The sequence below is a fragment of the Haplochromis burtoni genome, unplaced genomic scaffold (assembly GCF_018398535.1).
Source record: "Haplochromis burtoni strain Fernald_Lab_line unplaced genomic scaffold, NCSU_Asbu1 Contig_75, whole genome shotgun sequence".
Taxonomy (NCBI): Eukaryota; Metazoa; Chordata; class Actinopteri; order Cichliformes; family Cichlidae; genus Haplochromis; species Haplochromis burtoni.
The window spans coordinates 1,311,689-1,334,752 of record NW_024582436.1 but is presented as its reverse complement, the minus strand read 5'-3'; the positions used below and the strand labels follow the sequence as shown (position 1 = coordinate 1,334,752).

Here is a 23,064-nt window from a genome sequence, read left to right as displayed (position 1 = left end):
CGTGACTTATATGTTCCTCTAATTTTTTTGTGTTTAAATATTTTCTATAATATCTCATCAGACATCCATACCATTTTACTGAGTTATATAGATTCTTGAAACTTGTGCACTACCAAAGTGGACATTAGGTTAGCAGTAATTCATGGATTATCACTCATCAAGTGCAGATTTTCCTAATTAATTTGCCGGAAATGCGACTGAACATGGACTGCGTTTTCTGACTTCCTTTCCAGGTGAAAAGCCATACAAGTGTACCTGGGACGGTTGCACCTGGAAGTTCGCCCGCTCTGATGAGCTGACAAGGCATTACAGGAAACACACAGGGGTGAAGCCCTTCAAGTGTGCAGACTGTGACCGCAGCTTCTCCAGATCTGACCACTTGGCCCTGCACCGACGGAGACACATGCTGGTGTGAATCAGACGGAGCGCGATAAAGAGAGAGATGGAGAGGTCAACGAAAAGACACACACTCACATGCATACACAGGCAGCCGGGGGAGCGGGATCTCCCTGTGAATGTTTTCAGCCGGCCTGGACGCGCACACACACACACACACTATCACACTCACACCCACGCACAGACACAGACGCACACATGCCCTCATCCTTCATAAGGAGAGAAGACGGAGACAGAGAAAACTGATGGACGAAGGTGCACAGAGCTTGAGGAGCACAAAACAGGGTCACTTCTGGATCCTCTTTGGTTTGGAACGAAGAGACGGCAGGATCTTTTTTGTCTTTGCTTGGAGTATAATAGGGAACTGTCTTTTACAGCACTGTTCGTAAATGTTTCACTTTGATTTTTAAGATTAACTCTTTATTTGGACAAAAAAAAGTATAATGCAATTGCAACTGTCTTTTTTTGTTTTGGTGTCTTTCTTTTCATTATTGTTCCAAACGGCTGCTTTTCCAGCATTCATAATGTGAAAGACCCCGTTGTAAGGAAAGGATTTCCTGTGTGAGCAGGAAGAAGTTTGGCCTCGACTGGATCACGGAACGGACTTGGATGTAGTTGAAGTTACAGGTAGTGTTTTTTCACCACGCCCCCTGTGTGAGTCTGATTTGTGACCAGCAGGGGGCACCATTTAATCATAAGTGGTTCCATTTTCCTCCTGGCTTCTGCTCTTAGATCTGAGGCATCCCTTGTAGAAGCTAAAAGAAGGTTGGACTTTCACCTTTCTCATCGCCTGCAAACTGTAATCAAGATAGACTCAAATGCCCACAACCCGAAAAGATCAACCTCATCAGCACCTCCACTTTTTCAGTCATTCAATGCCTGTTTTCATAAATGGAAATAGGACTTGCATATCATCGCACCAGCACACACCATTGATGATCCACTCACATGGCCGGACAACTCCAAATCTCATCAGTGCTGTTCTTTATGTTTATGTTGAGCCTCTTCAAAGCATTTATTAGAAAAAGGAAAAAAAAAAAATCTGGTGGATTTTGAGCTGTGATTAGCAATCAGTAAAGTGCAATCTTAAAGGATAAATATACTTCAGTATAAAAATGTTTTGTTTATTGGGTTTTGCTTCTTTTTTAATGCCTGCTTATTGCTTATGTTTGACTCAGAAAATACAACCCCTCATGTACAGTGAACTGAACAATCAGAGGAGATTTCCAGTATGTGAAAAAATAGAGGCACCTTACAGACTTTTATTGTGTCCTGACATTTCTCATTTTTTAAAAAGAAAAAGTCATTTCAGCTGGGTTTAACAGAAAAAAAAGGAATTTGTGTTGTGGTTTTGCACAGCACCGCAGCACTTGTCCAGAAAATGACACTGACACCAGCTGAAGTGTTACAGGGATAGTGTGGCACCTGGTGTACAATACAGAAGAGCAATACATTCTGAACAAAGTGATGGGAAGGAACATTAAACCTCCTCTTTGTTCTGTTTGCTGATGTCAATATCCGAGGAGAAGTTCCCAGCTTGGCCACCTCCTCACGCTCTGTACCACAACTCCCTCCGTTACTGACTGGTTTCTAATCTGATGTCTCCCAGCTGGTGATTGTCTCCACATGTATCATTTTTATTCCTGTCGTTTGTCTCAAACACAAACAAAGTCACTTGAAATCGCCTCAGACCAGATATAAGTTATGATTTATATCTGATTTACCTGAGATTTGGTCATGTAAAAAGCAGAAAAATGCAGGAATTGCACACATGCATACACAAATACATGCACACTGTTTTTTTCCGTTCTTTTTTTCTGTGTGTGTGTTTGTATTCACAGCAGGAGTACCTTTTAGAAGCAGTTTCCGGCAGAGATATATTTATTGGAAAGCATCACTTAACCTTAATCAGGAAATTCAATTAAAAATATATTTTTATAGACCTAATAACGGACATTTTTGCAAGTATTTCCAGCGCTCTTTATGCTACGTAAAAGCTTCGGACATAAAATATCAGGCCAACCAATGTTATTCGATAATGCTGCCAAATGCATCTATTGGACCTAGGCCAGTAAAAAAGAAAAATGTTAACCTTTTCGATTACGGTACCTTGAAATCCATACACTTGCACGCTAATGCACAAACTTGGATTCCACATTCTCACTTTCAGTAAAACAGCCAAATCCAGGAAGCAATTTCCGCACGGAAGCGTGCGACGCCCTTCTCGGTTTGTTGGAGAACGCATGTTGTCATTATTTATCTGTATTGTTTGTGCACGACATTATGCCCAGTTGTATTAGCATTTTGGCAAAACCATATCAGCACCTTGTTTGTTTGTTTCGTATGATATTCAAATGATTTTATTTCAGATGTCAATTTATAAGCGAATAATCATCATCGTATTTTATCATCCTTATAATGTATTAGAGCGTTTTTATGATTGAGGGGCACGTCTTCATTTGCATATAAATCTTTCTCTTCTGTACAAAGGACATTTTGAAATGTTGTAATATATGTGATAGTGAAGATAAAACTTATTACAAAGTTCTACAGCCTGTACATACATTGGAAAAATAGGGCTTTTGATTAGTAGATGCAGGAAATACATTTATACATGTAAAGTCTTTTTTCAGAGACTGTAATTTATCTAATTTGATATACAGTGAAATGGGGCTAATGGTATTCATCATGTAAATGATCATATGTGATGTTATAGAACAGTTTGCTTTTTATTTTCTCTTTGGTTTGTGGTTAAACACATTCATGATCAAATCATTTTTTTTCAGTTCCCAAGGCTGAACCAGTGTTTGCTAGAATCGACCAATTATTTATACACAGTATTAAGGTACACAATTCCCTGTGTTGCTATTTTGCTATACCCGACAAGAAATTCTACCGATCAAGCACATATCAGCGACACATATACTCCTGTATTCAGTATATGACGTTGCATGCCTTAATACACCAATTTCTGAAAATCTCAATTTGACTTGAAGATGGTGTCTCCATAGGACAGGGTGTATTGTATTTCCCTTCAGCATCTCTTTCCTCATATTTTAAAGCATAATTTTGTTACGGTAACCAGGGTCAAAGTTATGCAATAATAATAATGAATAGTGCCTCATATCACAAACTTGTAATATCAGCTGCTCTGTGCAGAGCTTCGATTTCAGCACGCGTGCTTGGATTAATAAATTTCAAACGAGAAAACCACGAATTCTGGGGGAGAAAAAAGAAGCACAGACAACATTATGCAAGTCGGACCTCTAATGTTGAACTTTCTTTTCGCACTGAGCCTTATACCATTGTGTACAATGCAGCATCTTCCCATAACACTTTCACAGGCTGTTTATAGCACACATTATTACTTTGCTTGCAATAAGTCACTTCCTCTAAGGGTAACAAAACCGAGTTACAAAGGTCTCTTGGTGTTTCAGCTTCAACACATCAATTCAACATAGTGATTCCATGGAAGATGATGAGGAATCATACTCACAGGAAAAAAGAAAAAAAAAGAAAGGAAAAAAAATCCTGTGGCTGGGATTCCAGCAGTCACACCTCTCTTAATGAATACTTATCTTGCGGTTTCTGTCAGTTCAATATATATTTTACTTTCTGTATAACATCTGCTTTTGATTTTCCTGGTTTTGAAAATTTAGGTAGTGAAGCCAATGCCTTTGTTTCAAGTTTGCTGATATTACGTACAGTAATCGTTGTTCCTGTATTTATGTAAAGTGAGTGTAGTGTAAATATATTCAGATCTTTTCATTCTTACCGTAAAGAATAATGTGATATTGCTCAACATCAAAAAGGGAGATTCTGCTCATGGAATTCCACATCTGTAACAGAAATTTTTAATCCTGATATTTTTCAAAACGTCAACAACAGATGTACTCTTTTTTTTTCTCCTGTTACACTTTTTTTGTTTCCTTTTCTCCGAGAGTTGTTTAAGTATCCAGTCAGTGTTTTTGCCTTTTTCTCTGTATTTTTCATATGGATGGAGCTGTGAAATTAAAATAAGTTCAAACATATACATGTATATTAATATGAATGGAGGCATGAAGGTTAATAAAGTTGCATTTTGTATGTAACAGACTGGGACGGAGCCAGTTGCTATCTATGACTGAGATGGGTGGAATGTGGTTTCGGTGTCACTTAGACATCCGAGAACTCCCATTCGCTGGCATTCGGAAAACTAATCTCGCTATTAGGGAAGACGTAGCTGAACAACAGTACAGTGGTCTGTACGCAAAGTTCATCGGACTGCTACTGGAAGCGGAAAAAGACGTTTTGAATCGTCCAACTAAAACATTGTGTACCTCGTTGTAATATCACATGCTTTGTTGTTCTTATGCAGTATCAACAAAGAGTAGTATTTTAAGACCTGGTATTCTCAAACAAGCCTTTTCTGAGAAAAGGTTTCAGCTAAAAGAATGCACCCTGTACTTCCTGTCCTCTGCTCTATTATAACGAGGTCTGGATGAATGTTTCTGTCAGGCAGCAACGGATTGAGATGATTACAATCAATTCCCACTCCACTAAGCATTTTACTGTGCAGGATCTCACCTGAATGATTTATCACTCACTAGAGTCTGAGTTATGTGGGCTTTACTGTACCGTAAGTAATGTAAAGCACTGGGAGGAAGGCTGGGGGGGACTTACACTAGTAAATAATCCTCAGAAGAGTTCAGGAGTTCCTCTGCACCCAGGACAAGCTCAGACACCTTCTGTGGCTTTTACAGGTTCTCCTGGTACTTTTTGCAAAAGCTTTGCTATGACTCATGTCAGGGACACCTTCCAAGAGTTGCAAACCAAGAAAATTACTTGTTTTGTTTCGATTACACCAGATTGTTAAAAAGGAAAGTCTTGAATCGGGGTGTGGTCCGGACTAATTAGCAAATTCCAGAAAAACTGGCTCCTCCAGCTGGCAAGTGTCCTTGGGAAAGTTAGACAGACTACAAAGGTGCTACATGAGTTCTTTTTATTATCCTTCTAAAACTATCTGTATTGTCAGCTTGTAACTTAAAAAATAATGGTGTCAATGAGCCACCTTTAATTTTTTTCCCTCCTATTTTGCATAAAAAGCATAATTTCTAAAGCAAAAACCGATCAACATTGCCATGCCTGTTTTTGTGCTATTTCTTATTCAATACCAGCAAGGTTCACTGAAAGCAAAAGCTGTGGTGCAAAATTATATAATAACGTGCAATATTCCCGCTCTGCAAGCAACAAAAGATTAGCATTAGCATTAGCCAGCGTTGTCTCAAGATTTAGCATGGAGACATATGGCTAGAGTAAACCTTTTAAATGTTGTGAATAAATTATCAGACATTTCAAAAGTTAATATTCAACACAAAACATCTTTATTTGCACCGTGAGGGACACACAGCTCCATTGGACATTTGATCAGTTTAGGCTACATGTTAATGTTTCAGCTTTGACACAAACCTCTGACCTTTGTGCATATTTATTTATTCAACAGTATTGCAATAATTCGCTGCGCTTCTTTCTTGGCTGGATAAACTCGTAACAGCGTCGACTGTAGCGGCGTAATCTAATCCTTTTTGTACTTTGTAAAACAAAAATAAACAAACTTAATTTATTTTAAAAAAGAAAATTTTTAAACTGTAATACAATCCAAAAGAAATACATGGTTCTTTTTTTTTATTTTAAAACAGCAGATACAAAATATATACATCTTAAATAACAGAAACTTTAAAATTAGTTTTTGCTAAGCCATATTCAAATTTGGTCAGGTAATAGAGATTTCTATTAATGTTACATTGTGGAAATTAAGAGGAACATAGTCGATGGTTTTAACAGGCAGGGGCAGCTTCGTTTTTCATTCATTCATTCATTCATTCATTCATTCATTCATTCAAAAAAACAACAACAACAACTAAGCAGTTAAAGGCACTTTCAAAAAGGTGTTTGATATTTGGAGAGAAGTCAAAGAAACCATCAACTTTCATAGATGTTCACACTGAAAACATTAAGTGTCAAATTAGGCTCACCCGCATGTTTTGATTTCTCCACGATGACAATGAACAGGAGAGAGAAAATAAATGTTCCCAAAGATATTGTAAATTGTTTCAGCACTTCGAATTCCTAATATAAAATGAGATCTCGCTGAAAGTTAAACACCACAGTAGTGGAAAGTGTTCACAGAAATCCTAAAATCAAGATGCAACATTTGGATTCATCTGCTGCACTTAGAAAAAAAAAGACAACCCTCTCTGTAAGGACCATGTGTATGTTACAGTGTCAGAGCACAGATAAAGATCATACACCGTGCTGGTCATTCAACGCTTAATATCTCATACCAAGTGTCCTCATGTTGTAAGCAATGCAATCACCACATGGCTCACAAACAATGCCCATCACCCCCTCGATGTTTATTCTTCCTGCTACCGCTTCAGAAAACTCTGCAACTTGCTTTCCTGCTGCAACTTTAACTTAAGTGCTTTTACTTTCTATATTACACAAATGCACAACCAACCCTTTGACCTACTAGCTGCAACAACATCGTCCTCCCTCCGGCTAATAGCATACATAGATATCTGCACTTACAGTGTAGCAGTTTGCAGCATACTAAATAAATGCCCCTACGACACGTGGGTGATATGATGTGTACAATGAAAACACCTAAATATAAAATTTAAATTTCAAAATGTTTTTGTGTAGAATTAAAATAAAATCTTAAAAAAGATACATTATAGTTACGTTATTACATTATGTTTTTTTTTTTGTTCTTTTTACTAATACCTATGCAAACATCCCCTAAACTGAGGCATTTGTGTGGAAAAAAAATAAGGCAACCATAATATTTGATCTTTTTTACATTATTATTATTCGTATTTGTGGGCCAGCACTGCTAAGATTATCTGCCCCTTTTGGAGTGAGTGAAATAAGTTTCACAGTTTTTAACATGTTTATTTGCTGATATGCATATGATGGTATTTTGTCCAAAAAAAACCAAAACAAAACAAAAAACAGGAAAGGAAGATTGATGTTTTTATAGGAAGAGATTTCTAGCTCTGGTGTCTCTTCATGTGCAGGGCCAGGTGGTCAGAGCGGGAGAAACAGCGGTTACACACTCCACACTGAAAAGGCTTTGCCCCGGTGTGTTTCCTGTAATGGCGTGTCAGCTCATCAGAGCGGGCGAAGCGCCACTCACATCCCTCCCAGGAACAGTGGTACGGCTTCTCACCTTCATCGGGAAGAAGTTGAAGAATAAAGGTAGCCAGTCATTATATATTTAAATATATTTGAATTCCTTCAATATTTAATGTTATGCAAGAAAAAAAACCAAACTACTCCATCCAATTAAAAAAAACAAACTCACACTAAGCCACAACTGTGAGTCATAAATCACACCATGTCCTGTCGTCGTCCCTGCTCTCTTTATGAGAGCTGCGGGTTTATGTGATTTGACAGCAGTGAGATGTGGGCCAGGTCTGTCAGCAGACAGAATGCATCTGCAAGCCAAGTGCAATTTTTCTGCCTGGCAACGTCACCAATTTCATCCAAAAATAAGAAGTGCAACTCAGAACATTTTACCTGTGTGCGTCCGCAGATGAGCCTTTAAGTGAGATGACTTTGTGTATACTTTCTGACAGCCTGTAAAAGCAAACAGACAGAGCACATTAAGTACTTGCATTTTATATCTTTTTTAATGTTGACAAAATTTAAACTCAAATTAATTGTTGTTATGGAGACCGAACAGAAGTCTTAACCTGGGACGTCACAGTGGTGAATCCGCCGTCTCTCCAGATCAGGATTATTCCTTCGATTGTACTTAACTGGAGCCGACTGAGCCAACACCGGGGACAGCGGGCCAATACCCGACGTTGTTTGAACTGGTGTCAGGCTTGAACGCTGTACTGGTCCAGAACCTGAACTTTGGATGAATCCAGACGTGGAAATTTGATCTTGGTTTTGGATTGGAGCTATGCTGGGTGTCTGTCCAAGGTCAATGGAATTGTGGGTCTCAAAATTTAACTTAGAGGCGATGCTGGCTTCGTAGGATGGAGGTGGGGAGAGGTTGTGAAGGACTCCTTTGCCCCTGTCTGGACTTGAGGGCTCAGAGTTTGGCGGAGAAGGTGGCAGATAGGTTGATCCTGGCTGATGGCCCACGCGTCGATTAAATGAAAAACATTCGTTCTGCAAGCTGCTCGCAGGTTTCGTAGAATTCGGGACTGGGCCAGCATGAACATTCCCAGTGGGAATGCTTAACGGGGCTATGGGGATGGGGTTCACCTGCGAGCTGTGAATGAGCTGTTCCAGATCAGAGTTCAAAAGCTGAAATAGGGGAACGTCCTGGAAATCTGGCACTTCCTGCTTGATGACGAAGTTACCACTTGCAGTGTCAGCTGCGCAAAAAAACCCTGGGTATTCAGGGACTGCTGGCGATACTCCGCTCCCCTGGCACGCGGGATGCATCAGAGAGTTTGTTGGCTCGGTTTTGATCTGTCTGACAGTCCTGCAAAGGCCTGGGTGCAGATATGTGACATCGGGAAGGAGCAAACTCATGCTGACGCTGTAAGGGGAGGCAAAGTCCTCAGTGAAAGGTGGCTCTAGAGCCAGGGTGCTGTCTCTGCACATCATTTTGGAATTTACTACATCCTGTGGTTGTGAACACAAATAGCTGTCCATCTCGGATTTACCCTGGGAGAGGCAAAACAGAGGAAAATGATCAGGTGAGTCGTAGCAAGATTGTTACTGTGGATATAAAGACAGCAGAATAGGAAATACAAGTGTTGTGTAATTGATTCAAGCTCACTAATTGCTTAGTTTTAGGACATTTTTCATTCAGATTTATCAAGGTCAGCACTCATCATGCACTCATCTGTTTATATCATTATTTCTTTGGACTTGGAGAAATATTAATTGGGGCAAGAGTTAATGAAAAATCAGAGACATTCAGAACTTCCCATTATTGCCCATTTAAGGTACTAGAAGTCTGACAATAACAAAAGTAACTGACGTAAATTAATCTGGGATGCATGCTGGGGCCTACTCGTGTGCACCCATCCACATCAAAGACGCCCCCACTACCCCCTCCCTACAAGCAGCAGACGCCCTTCTAAAACACTCCAGGCTAAGCTGTTTCAGAATACATGGCTGAAATTAGAACATGCAGTTGCTCTGCACGGCAATGCATCTTCCTCAGGAGTTGTTTCAGGAGCGGGAGCAACGCGTCACATCCCAGCCATGTCCTGTTTGCAATTCCCCCTCTTAACAGTTAGTAAATAGCAGCATCGATGCAGAGGTTAAAAGCCCAGGATTTAGCTGTAATCACACGGGCCTTCCTTCAGTATCGTGGGTCACATCTTTAAATGAAAACAGCCTTTTTTTTCTTTCTTTCTTTTTTTTTGCTTTGATCAGCAACACACTGTAATCCTGCGTTAAACCTGCTGACACCAGTAAAGCCCGTGATGCTGAGAGGCAGACGGGGAAAGAAAAAAATAATAATAATACGAGCCCCTACCAAATTGTAATCGTGGAAGGAGGAAGTTCCCGGGATGGCATCCCTCGTGTTACAGAGCACTTGTCCATGATCTTCACCTCTAAGACCGTCGGATGTGAATGGTGCGGAGGTTTTCTGGAGGAACTGCGCGTCCTGCCGCGGAGCAACCCAAACATTATTATTCCTCACGGCAGCGGCCATGCAAGCAGAGATTCTGGGCAACTATCCGAAATCTTTAGCGAATGAATGCAGCATAAGTGTTCTTTTGTTTCGAAGAAATCTGTAGCAGGAAAACGGCAGCTGTCAAACGCTCATTCTCCCTATTTTGCGCTGGCTTGTCAAATTACGCAACTGCGTGATATCAGCGCGTCTGCAGGGCGGGGCTGAACATGTACAAAATAAACAGGGCAACCAGCCGATCGCGATACACCTAGTGTAATGAATACTGTGGTTGTGTGATGGGGTGAAATGGCAGAGGGTGGAAATAACGCCAAAACTCTTGGGGATTAGTGATTAAAGAGTCACTTGCGAGAGAATAAGGTGTCAAGTGTTTGTGAGCATGAAGGAGCGGTTTACAGGCGCAGTTCGCAGACATTAGAGTAAAGTGAGTCAGTGACTCGTTGATGGAGTCGGTGCAGAACCCCGCAGGGTCATACTTAAAAAGAATGCTTTGCTTCTTACGCTTTTATAAAAGCTGCAAGTTTTTCAAACTGGACACAGACTTCTGAAGGGAAATATTTTATTATACACATGGTTTTCTTTTCTCTCTCAAATTTCAAAGGAAATTCAGCAATCTTTTTAACTCTAACATCCCCACAGATAGAGTCAAACTGGTGAGTTCTCTGCGTTTCGCTTCGCCAGTAGTTTCGCTCTAATTTCTTCACGCACTCTCTGATTTTGTTCAGAGACAGAGGATCCTGCAGGCTTGTGTCCTGGTGTGGCATGTTAAAAACGCCACTGCAGTGCAGCTGTCTGTCAGGACTGCATACTTGATGCCAACATTCCTGAGCCAGCGACGAAGCCTGCGCGCATATACAGGCTACGCATGTTTCCATCAAAATAGCTCAGCATTTCAATCAAATGCAGCGTACGCCATTGTGCGTTTTAGCACCGATTAACTGTACTGTACTTTAACCTGCAGGTGTTTGAACTTCGTCCTGCGGCAATCCCTGCTAAACTTCCAGTCCTGTATTCATTTTGCACTCTAAAGACTTGGAAATGTGACCCTGGAGGAACTTGCTTTTGTTCTTTACTGTATTTTCTTGGATTTGGCCCAGAAATAAAGGAGATTACAGCCTTCAGATCACTCGAGATCAGTGACAGCAGCTTTATAACTCAGCTTAACAAAACAGAATTGACTTGTCGACCACCCCACACACACCCCTCATAATACACTGTGTATATTATGCTACCTATGATGGTTCCACGGGAGCATGCTTGAACTGGAAATATGGGTGTGCCACAATTTGGCACAAATACATATATATATATATGTACACACACACACACACACCAAACCCCCCAAAAAAAAACAAAACAAACATTTAATGCATGATTAATTGAATAATATATATATATGTATTATATATATATATATATATATATATTATATATATATATATATATATATATATATATATATATATATACCAATGATACTATATATGAAACCTCAGTGTGTGTTAGGATTTCTTTTAATGTGACATTTATTGCCACTCCCATCCACTTTCACCTTCAGGCAGTTCATGTCCTCTTATTAAAATGTTGTAACTACACCCATTGCAGGCTTGACTGAACATGTTTTAAATATGAGAATCGCTCGGGTTACATATGGTCATATTTGAAAGCCAAAATATACGAGGAAAACATGTTTCGAATGTATGCAGCAATTTTATTTAATATTACACAAAAGTCATATTGACTCTTGCACTTTATTTCACAATTATTAGAGATTTCTTTTAAAGTCTTTATGGTTTTCTAAATTGCCTCTGCTTTTTCATCTTATGGCTTTCTCTTAACTTACAGCAAAGTCTTTTTTTTCTTTTAAGAAATCATCTTACCTTTTGCATTTTAAGATAACCATTATCAAAGATTTTTTTCTATGTATATTTTATAAGATGGTGTGATCATAATATTAAGGGTGGCTTTTAAACTCTTACCTACATCAGGATGAGTCACCCCCAAGAAAATGCTTGCAATTTCAGATTTTTTAATAATGAGAAAAGTTTTTTAGAAACATATTCAAATGACTGCTGATCATCCAATTGGGAGCTGACTGATTGCCTGTCATGTGCTGACCTTTAAAAGTGCAATATAAATCCATGGATGTCTCAGCTGCAAGAGGAGCAACTGTCATTCTTGGCTCTTCCTGTACAGTGAATGTGAGCCGAGCCCTCCGCCATATCCCTCGTATTAAAACCTCACAATATGCCCAACAACTGCACAGCGGAGGACAGAGAATGCACGGTATGTGCTTACAGCATCACAACTCCTGTCTCCTTTCACATGGACTAATATGGCCAAGCCAAAATGGGATCGGACAATAAACACATGCATCACATTACTACTGTTGGATTAACGTTTTCGTGCTTTCTTTCTTTTTATTCCTTTGAAACGAAACAGCTTAATAAGAAATAAATTAGCTGGTTTGTTTTTGTGTAACTGGTATAAATTGTGTTTATTTGTGCTTGTTTCTTGTCTTGAATAATCTGAGCTCTTGTGAAATTTGCAACACAAGAAATACAAACAAATCTAAGTTACCCTCTATATTTAGTCATCTTCAAGCAGGTGCTTTTCACACCCACCAGAGGGCAATGGTCAGCTGCAGTTGGATATCTTTTTTCCTCATTTGTGCATTTACATAGTGTAGCTTTGTACTGCAGAACCATCAGAGTTTGTGTGCTTTCTACGTAGTTTTATATAGTGTATAATCCCCCCCCCCCCCCCCCCCCCGCCCCCCACCCCCCCCCCCCCCACACACACACACACACACACACGAGTGTAATGGGCAGTGGGTTGACATTTTATGCAGTAAATCCACACTTTAATTTAGTGCTACTAATTTTTTAAAGCAAGACCTTTTCTTTCTTTCTTTTTTAAATCTGGGTGGTTTTTTAACTAGACACGTAAAGTTAATTTTAAATCACTGGTTATTTTCATTGTAAATTAAAAGCTTGACTTGACTGAACTGGTGCAAGGACAATTATGTTTTTAAAACCTGCTTAATGCAAATTCTCTTTGACTTTCTATATAGTCTTTAAAACATGAAGCAGGCACTCTGCATTATAATTCATTTGATGTCAGCTTTACAAAGCCTGCCCTTGAAAAAATACAATCAATAATTTTTTCTTTGGCTTTATTGTTTTGTCTCAAGTTTGGCTGTGTTACAAGCTTGGCTTGTTGACTGTGCACAGCATTTATCTGATCTGACACAGTTTCATTAGGCATTAGTAATCATTTCCATAGCACACAACATTAGAGTACTCCTGTTTGTAAAACAGCAGATGAGGCTAATGCCGTCCTCTAGGGAGAAATTCAATATAATTCGTTAATTAAATGGAATAATTTAATTACAGTAACTAAGAAAGCATTCATCAATATAATTGTTTCTGGAGCCACCATTATAATTGAGGTTTAAGTGAAAACAAGTCCGTTTCTAATGTTGGTAATGTGCTGACATAGTTCTCCCACCCTCCATTTGTTCCTCTCTCTGATCTTCCACCATGCCATTTCTCCACAGTGTTTCTGTTTGATAGCCAGCCATACCACATCAGCAAGACCAAAACATTTATTACAGCCATTTAATTTAACCTCTCTACAGGCACGGACAAGAAGACAGAGATGATAGCACAGCCGCACTGAAAGACTCTCGCTGTTCAGTTTCTAATCTGATCCTCTCTGTTGCCCTTTCATAAAGACACCAGAGTATTACCTTGACTCCAAACATACCTCTGCCATTTAAACTGTCTTAGATTTCACCACAAAGACGGCCAAATAGAGTCCAATTCATTCTTCAGGGCCCAAATAATAAAACATAATTTTCGCCTAATCTGCCTAAAGAATGTCCTCTGTTTGAAGTTGACAGTGCTCTATCTTCTGAGAGGAATAATTGCCTTTTGAGTACAGCAGGAGAGGCCACTGAGGTAAGCCTGTCGAGGGTCTGCACCTTACAGGTGTGCCCTTGGACAGACAACCTCCTCGTTGTTCTTGGGAGAGTGAGGGAGAAAGGGAGAGGGCGAAGCCAGACTGAAAGAATTCATCTGCCAGTTGAAACGTTACGAGGCAGTGGCGGCGGCGGCACAGCAGCAGCAGCACCGCTCTGCGTTCTCATATCACCGTGTGGCCAAAGTGAAGTGAACAAAGAGACAGTGATCTCCAGTAATTCCTCCTGTCTGGGTACAGCCGACCACTTCTTGTCATTAAAGTTTTATCATGTTGCTTTTTATCACGACCGCTTCGTGAAATTGACCTGGTTGTAATCTGTTTAATTTCGATGACTGCACAGTGACAAAGTTACTGACAGTTATTGTCTAGAAATGTAAACGACACTCCTCTCCATATAGTGCAGGCTTTGTGTGCTTCCACAGGCAAATTTCAATCCGTCAGCCTCGTCTGGCCACAGTGATTCAGCGCAGCCATTGATTTGTAAGTTAAACATTAATTTCCCAATCATTTCGCTCAAAGTGTGTGCTATTTATCAGTTATGCGAGATAGTTATTTTGTAGCTATCTTTCTAAGACAAACTCAGTCTCTGCTTCATTTGTCAAACTTCTTCCTGGATTTTTAATGGGGGCCTATTAATTGAGCAGAGAAATCTGTCCCTTTCTGAACATGGCACTGAAAGCTGCTGAACAGCTGTCCCAGCTCTGGAGAATCATATGGAAGAATGCATTATCGGCCTTGTTTGAATATTCCCTTAGATTTGGAATAATCAGGCAGCTATTCAGCAGTGAGATGGCCATGCACAGATGCCAAAGCACAGCTGAGGGAAGCACAATGGTGTAATGCCGATGAAACACACACTGACACACACACACAACCAACGCCATGGAAAACGTGAATAATGCAGGTGCGCTTTATTTCTGTACGGTGTGCTTATCATACATAACAGCAGGACACTTTCTTTCAGCCCTTTTATCTCCTTTTTTTCTCCTCTCTTTCGTCGTGCCTTGTTCAAGGTGATCCTAGCTTTGCATATGGCTGATTAATCTTATTGCACAGTAGCTAACATTGATCACAGAAATGATTAGAAATGCATTAGTCAGCAGACTGTTTGGAGTGGTTGGGTTTAAGTGCTAGTGCCAAGCCATTTTCCATAGGTGTCCATGTTTTTAATTTTGTTATATAGAATTTTGCAAATGGATGCATGCATGCGGCCCAAATACAGCATCAAAGCTTTAATGCTTACAGACATAATTTAATCTCCTAGATGGTAGGACTGATGGGCTGTGTAGAGAAGGCATCCCTGCTAAATTCATTATGCTAAAAGTTGCTAGATCTCACTAGCTGATGAGAGAAACAGAGTAGCAGCGCGTATGTTTGTATTTTTTGCTGTGCAAGAAACTGGCACTGCATTGTCGAAGAAAGCTTTCCCTCTATCACTTTTGTGTTTGTGTGTGTCACGGACTTATTTTAAACTTAAATCTAAGTTTAAAGAAGAACAAGCACATTTTAAAAGTGTTCACATTTATTAATTGCACAAAACAGACTGAAGAACACACTTCGGTGCTGTGTCTCTTATGGTATGTGGATTATAATTTACAACGGCTCTGCAAAAGTACAACACCTCCAGAGTTCTTGGACCTAAACAACAATAGCATCTTACTCTTTATGACTTTGAAGCCAGCTGTCACGATGATGACATTTAATTTCCCTTTTGACAATATATTTTCACTCTTGTGTATAAAGGTGTCACCGGGCTGACATATTTTATTGAAAAAACTACAGATGTGAAGCATTTTGTTCCAAATTTTCGAACTTTGCCAAGCCACCCAGTGGGCCGTGTTGATCTGGCTCCCAGGCTGCATGTTAATTACGTAAATGATACCGACTTCTGTACAAAAGCTTCAACTTCTATAGTCTCTAATTTGGTATTTATACCCCATTTCAAATGTTTAGTACTGTTTGTGCTAGCATTAGTAAATATCAAACATGGATCACAGCATAGTTAGACGGTTACACAGCATTTATTCTCATGAATAAAAGGAAAAAGAAATAAATTGTCTGTGTGGGGCACTTTGGTTGCTTTGGCCATGTGTTTAGGATTGTCAGTGGCTGAATGATGAAATGTCATACAGTGAGTTTTGATGCATTTGGCTGAAGGTTAGCACACAGGCTTTACTTTACACACTTTAACGTGCAAGTGGGAAAGTCCTTTTGCTTTAAAACAGTGCTGTTCTTTAAACACTTCAAAATAAAAGTTAAAGTTGAAGCTGAGGACCTTGCCTCTATCCCAACATGGTTTTTTTTTCAAAACCATTTGTCATTTGTCTCCTGACCTCGCTGACAGCTCCTCCTCCTTCTCGCTCATGCCTCAGATGCCGCCTTTAATCATTAAACAAAGTCCTTCTTCATCCACAACACTTCCTTTCGTCTTGTGATTTCAGAGATACTGGGGGGGTTTAATCTAAATGCCTTTGTACCTTTTACTGTGCTTTATTATGCTGTATTATTATAGAACGTCCATACCCAAACCCAAGGTGGAGTTGCACAAGGTTAGTTTTAAAGGTGATATGTACTGGGCAGAGATGAGATGACAAGGAGAGGGTAATGTTTGCAGGTGCAAATAAAATCACGGCTAATAAGTTGCAAAACAGGGCATGAAAGAAGAGAAGTGACTGATATGAATTGAATGACAAATTGTCAACACAGCTTAAGTAAATTGGGTTGTACAATAAAATGGGCTCGATTACTTAGCAAAGGACACTGTTACAATTAACAAATAGCTTCCTTCCAGCAGCATAAGTGCAAGCCATAAGAGTCCCACCAAGACAACTCTTGCCACATGTTCAACACTCCCCATTAAAAACCTGGGGAAATTAATGAGCTTCCATTGGCACCCTCACAACAAAGGGATCTATAAAGCAGCCTTAATGTTCTCAGGGAAACTTTACTCTTCAGTAGTTCCCAATCAACCGGTAGCAGCAGATTTTGTTTTATTTCCCTTGTAACCTACAACAGGAGCTAAAAACGCTACTCAATGCAACTTTACATAAATGTTTTCCCTGATTGAAATTGCTTAACGCTCGCTCTTAATTAACAATTTGTCAATAATTAACCATGTTGGGTTATCAAAAATATAATTGTGTATGAATGCACGCTTTATGTTTAACTAACAGCTGAGCAGCGTGTTTTCAAAAATCTATAAGTCTGCAAACTATTGCCAATTATAGCGACAGTCATTAGTTATTTGCTCTTACCTCTATCATCTGAATTACCTAAATAAATAAATTAAATAATCACACCCACCCACCCACCCACACACACACACACACACACACACACACACACACACACACACACACACACACACACACACACACACACACACAATGTAAATGAAGAACAAAATCTTCTCATGTTGTGAGCATTGATTTGTACTTTCTACCTGCTTGTACACAATTAAGAACACTTAGGAATCAAAGAGCGCAGAGGTTTGCAGAAAGGTATTAATTAGAACTTTATTTATGCAGATGCTTTGCAAATTTGCATAAAAAGCAATTCCACAGATGGGTTTATGGCAGTAATGACTGTTCCAGTCTGCAATAAAACATCTGCTTAATCACAACAGAGACAGTCAGTGGCTGCTGTGAAAACAGGCTGTCCAAGTACATCTCAAAGAAAGTAGTGAGGAGAAGAGCTCGTGTGGACAGGTCAGGGGGAAAAAATAGTAAAGCGATTTTAGAAAAAAAAAATTGTGAAAGTTAGTTAAAAGAGACACACTTCTCCCAAACATTTCCCGGTGCTGCTTTGAGTGCTCTGATGTCGAGAAAAATACCCTTATCGTGTTGGCAGAACAATCCACTTACTATGTTTAAGAGAAGAGAGAATTTTGTTCCAAGTCAAGCCAAGTCTTTGTCTATGTGTGCCAACTATTTTGAAAATATTCCACTTTGTGTCTTTTTTAATCTGGGAGAGCCACACACAGATACAAGCCTTTGCACAAACACCCACACACACATAGCAGTGTGGCTACAAGGTCACTCCAAGTATTGATAAATCACCCAGCTGTGATTCCCTCCTGACAGCTCAAACTAACATCAAGCTGGATGGGGGAGAACAAAAGACCATCAAGCAGCCCTTTTCCTGACACTTTTATTCAATCACGGCCAGATTGCTTACGACAGCACCAGCAGCTGTTTCGTCTTCATCTTTCCCCATTTGATAAAGCGTGTCAAGTCATATTTCTGTAAGTACTTCACCTCACCCCATACTGTGCAGATCCACAGCGATTCGGCATATGCACATTCCACATGAGGGGATCGTCAAATGGGTCAGGGAGTAATGACACCCCTCTGAAGGTCGCAGAACACTGGCGTGGGGGTGGGAGCAGGTAGGTGGGTGGAGGGTGCGCATGTAAGGGGGTGACGACAAAGCAACAAGCTGAAGGTCAAAGATAAGAACAGCCGCAGAGATATCTAAGATAGCCAGCAGAAATTAAACAATGAAGGAAAGGCAGTAGGGCTTTGATTGTGTGATTGTGTTTAAGAGAGGAGGGGGGGGCGTTTGTTGGGATTGTTATTTTGGGATCACCATCCCATTTGGAGCTCTTCTGTTGACCTTTTTCCTCATAGGATGGAGGTTGGTGATAGGACAGCGAAATATTGCAGATGTCTATTGTTTGTTTTTGATCAGACATCAGGGCAAACAGAAACGACATTTCCATTTAGCAACAGCCTTTTAATGTTTACATTTAAATTGCCCTCACAGGCTCTGTTTACTTGTGCAAGTTTCCGAATAATTATTACAGGTGCTTCAGTTTATTGTAAGTAGAGTGAGTGTCATATTTAAAAATAGTGATTACATTCACTGAGAAACTATATGACACCCAGAGACATTTTGTTAACACCAACTTGAGGGTCATATTTATTGTTTAATTTCTTGAATACAATTTCATGTGTTTCATGGAAATCTGTTGTTATTCAGCTGTTTAAGCGTGGGCGGTTATTATATGGAATACACGCTGGAGTGCCCCAGAGGATTATCTAAAAGCATTAACAATTTAAAGTTGTCCAACTATTTAATTTATGCTCAACTACTATCAAACATATTATATTTTCATTTTTAAATCTGTACCATACATGTTGCAAATTAGGAAATGCGAGCATGAGAAACAAAGATGGTGCTAACCATTAATTAACATTTAAGATGAATTTATTCGTTAGCATTTAGCATGGTGATGTTGCATGTTGTGCAGAGCTAAATGTTAATAACTGTTGAGCAGGAGGTATGTATTTTAGCTATTCTTTTTTCATTAATGTATCTTACTATAATGATCAACACTATAAACGTACATTGCTGAATTTAGGTGTACATTACGTGTGTGTTGTTGACATTAACGTATACGTTATGAGTATGTTGTTGACTATGTGTATATGTTACGTGTACGTTGTTGTTTCTAAAGATGTTTACAGCATGGAAGAAAAGCTGGCTATGGTTTCTGTAGAAAATATTACAACTGACCTTTTTATAACTTCATCCAAATGTGTTCTTCTGCTTATCCAATTCAGTGGAAGGAGGAGCTGGAGTCAGCTCTCATGAATACACCCCTGACAGTTCACAGTATATCGAAGAGCTAACACAGAGACCTATGGCCAATTTAGTTAACCTAACCCAACTAACTGCTTGTATTTGGACAGTGGGAGAAAACCGGAGTACACAGAGGGAGCCCTTGCACACACACAAACTTCATGAAGAAGATCCTCGGTTGGCTAGTGGATTCGAACCCAGGATCTTCTTGGTGTGAGGTGACAATGCAAACCACTGCACAACTCACTAACGTTAGTTTTTATTAAGGCTTAAAGTTACGTATTATTAGGGACAAGGTTGCATTGCTTGCCAACCGGGCTAATTAAAATGGATTAACTGTACAAAGAGCCTGTCCAGAAATCTGTGCAAAAGATTTGGTGAGTTCATTATTAGAATTCTGTTCATTTATCACTAATTAACAAATATTTGTATTTTTGCAATCCCCCCACAAAGTCTATGAAAGCACCTTGCTAATCAAACTTGCTAGCTTTAGTGGATAATCATCATCCAAATATGGCACTTACAAGATGACATAATAATGCGCAAATCTTAAAATGGAGACTTCACTAATGGTTAATGGCATAGAGCCTGCTTAATCTTTAACTGCATTACGATGGTGGTAGATTCACTAGTAGTTCTGATTTGATAAGTGTTGTCCTGCCACGGACTTCACTGAGCCTTTTAGTTTTCAATTGAGAAAATACAGGTTCATCAAATACCGCGATGTACAGATTCAAAGGTCTGAACCAAGGTAAGCCTACACCATCTATTAGGGGTCTAACGATATACAAAATTCACTGTTCGGTTCGGTTCGATATTTTGGTGTCACGGTTCGATATTTTTTTGATACAAAAAATGTTCATGCCTTTTTAATTTGTCATTTATTAAAATTATAAATATATATTTTAACTCAAAAGTACAGTTTTAAAATTTAATGTTGCTGAAACAACAAAATAATAATAATTTAAAAAAATCTATCTGATCGAGGAATCACTCATCTTTGGAAAAGAGAGTTTATTACAGAGAAATGGCTCTTTCCAAAATAAAAGCTATACTATATGCTTCTTCTGGGCTATATTCTCAGCAGCATATTAAACATATCAGGTCCCCATAAGGAGAATCATGTGCTAACGGATGTCTAAATGACTCTGGTAAAGTTTGTAGCATGCGTGCTTGTTGTTTTTGTCTGCTTCCACTTGTCTTTGCACTAGGATGATGTTGGCGTAAATGTGTAGTCATATTCATTGTGTTCCCACAAGTGCTGTCAGCGTTAATCTCGCTAAAATGACATTAACGCCATAACGCGGCAAATCTACGTTAACGAGTTACCGCAGATCGCCCCGTGCGCGGGGCTGGACGGCATCAACACGTTATCAAGCTAACTGCGCTAACGCACTAGTTCCCACCAATTGAGGATTGCGTGGCACATCCGACATACTCTTTTACTTTTGTCCATGACGCGCTTACCATCAGGGTCATGCTTCACAAGAAAACCAAGATAGTTCCAAACGCCAGATCTGAATGAGGGTGGGGGAGGTTCAATTTCGGGTAGGGTTGAGGCAGTTGCCATGTTGCAACGAGCTTAGCTTCTGTCTCGCTAGCTTGCGCTGCGCTCAGTGGATCTGCAGTCAACAGTGCAGCCTAGGCAGAGTAGTCGAACTCAGATTCACTGAGCGCTCAACACAGACAGCATCGTCAGAAGAAAAGTTGATAAAATAAATAAATGTATTGTTCAATACATATGCGTACCGAACCGAAAGCACTGTATCGAACGGTTCAATATCGATACGAGTATTGTTGCACCCCTACCATCTATATCAAAACAGTATTGTGTATCATTGCAGTTTCACTGCCAAGATTCAGTAACACAGATGTTCAAAGCACTTCTAATAGCTTTTCATCTGAGAATGTACTGCAACTTAAAAAGCATGCAAAGACAATGTCCTTCAAATACAACACAAGTAAACAGTCAAAAACTTTGCTAAATACACACATTGAAATCAGTTACTAGGATTTGCTGCTAGTGACAACAGAAATAAGTTTACCTATATTGGTAGCGCATCTTCTAAGTCACCAAACACACCATATCCCAGCTGGGGTTTCTTTCACATGTAAATGTTTCCATTACCGTCTAGTAAAAGTTGTAGTACTAGATGTTGTAGTAGTAGATCCATTTTTAAAAAAATGTGTTACTCTTTCTGCTTGTGTGCTTGTTTCGTTAAATTGATGAAGGTGTTTTCATAATTTCTTAATGTTATATCTATGTGTACGAAGAAATGTCACACAATTCACTATTTTTGGTCAGGTGCTGTCCTGGCTTGTGTAGATGGTTGCTAGTTTTGTAGGAAAAGAGATGTGTAAATCAGGTGGAATGTTCGCATCAAAAATGGGACAGCTTACTCCACTCAGACTTGGCCTGATTCCCAGGAATGCAGTTAGCTAGCACACAGTCACCGCCTATTCATGGTGGCACAGCTGCTGTGGACATATGTTTCCCACCAAAGAGGAGGACATCAACCAAGCACACCTTGAACAGGTGAGCAGATGAATGGCTTTCGATCCTTTGACAGTCTGCCCTCGTCTTGTTGTTTTTTCCCTTGCTCAACAAATAAGTTCCTCCTCGGTGTGGCCTAAACTTTTCCGTTCATCCATCCGTGACAAACCGAGTGCATAAAATGTGACAGTAACAATATTGATTTTTATTTAGTTGGATAACGTAGATCAGTAATTTTAATCATATTTGACTATTTTCATTTAAACAGGGTGTTTCAGCAGGACAATGAATGTAAAGGAATGGCAATAAGGAATATTATTAGCCAAAGAGCGCACAAAGGCTTTTTTCCAACCTCTCAGCAAATGACCAAATGTGAGAGAAAAGATTACATTTATTCATAGCTGTCTTTCATCAAGAAGCTTAAAACCTAAACTTCAAATGTAACCCCAAATTATATGCATATTGAGCTGACCTCTTTCACCCTTTTTCTTAAAGCCATAGAGGAGGTGTGATATGCAAAAACCCACAGATCCTTCAGCTCATCATTTAGACGATTTCAGCACTTTTGGTTTTTCAGCCGTCCAAGGGTGATCACGTTAGTCACTAATAGATAAAGAAGAAGCTCCTCCATTAGCATGGAGGTCATATGTGTAATGTCAAAACTCCCAAACCTTGCTGTCATTGCAGTCAGAGGAAAAAAACAACGTGACTTACACTTAAAGCTCGCTCGATGCAATGTAAAACACTGAATTGTGAAACAGAGAAAAGCGCCAGATAAATGCAATCCATTCTCACATTATCCGTTGTTAACTCTCATGCTTTTGTCACCCATCTCTACAGCTATGACCTATTAGCTTTAGTGAAGTGCTCTGAGGCCACGGAACCATGTGAAGGTTGTTCACCCATCCAACAGAGCCATTTACAGGAGAGAGACCCCAGAGCCGAGCTGCAGCAGCTC

The 23,064-nt window shown here is 39.6% G+C and overlaps 2 protein-coding genes across 6 annotated transcripts in view; one reads left to right on the top strand and one right to left on the bottom strand.

Annotated features, from left to right (window-relative positions):
* Positions 1 to 6,273, top strand: part of klf12b (Kruppel-like factor 12b) — a 40,751-nt gene extending 34,478 nt beyond the window's left edge. For all 5 annotated transcript variants that reach the window (XM_005935146.3, XM_042221833.1, XM_005935144.3 and 2 more), the window contains one exon: positions 234 to 6,273. In XM_005935146.3, the coding sequence (XP_005935208.1) occupies positions 234 to 415 (182 nt within the window). In that variant the 3' untranslated portion in view covers positions 416 to 6,273. The remainder of the gene's footprint in view (positions 1 to 233) is intronic.
* klf5b (Kruppel-like factor 5b) lies at positions 5,737 to 10,240 on the bottom strand. Its single transcript, XM_005935148.3, has 4 exons — positions 9,887 to 10,240; positions 8,133 to 9,063; positions 7,957 to 8,016; positions 5,737 to 7,606 (listed from the first exon to the last, which is right to left on the bottom strand). Exons 1-4 carry the CDS (start codon positions 10,064 to 10,066, stop codon positions 7,428 to 7,430), a joined length of 1,350 nt encoding a protein of 449 aa, XP_005935210.1. The 5' UTR covers positions 10,067 to 10,240; the 3' UTR covers positions 5,737 to 7,427.
* Between the last annotated feature and the right edge of the window lie 12,824 nt (positions 10,241 to 23,064).

What these genes read in the sequence shown, in the direction of transcription:
- klf5b (XM_005935148.3), bottom strand. Translation starts at nt 10,066, where the DNA reads ATGGCCGCTGCCGTGAGGAATAATAATGTTTGGGTTGCTCCGCGGCAG. An exon ending in CCTTCCACGATTACAATTTG is followed by an intron (nt 9,064 to 9,886) that starts GTAGGGGCTCGT and finishes TGCCTCTCCCAG; the next exon opens with GGTAAATCCGAGATGGACAG. An exon ending in TCATCTGCGGACGCACACAG is followed by an intron (nt 7,607 to 7,956) that starts GTAAAATGTTCT and finishes TTCCCGATGAAG; the next exon opens with GTGAGAAGCCGTACCACTGT.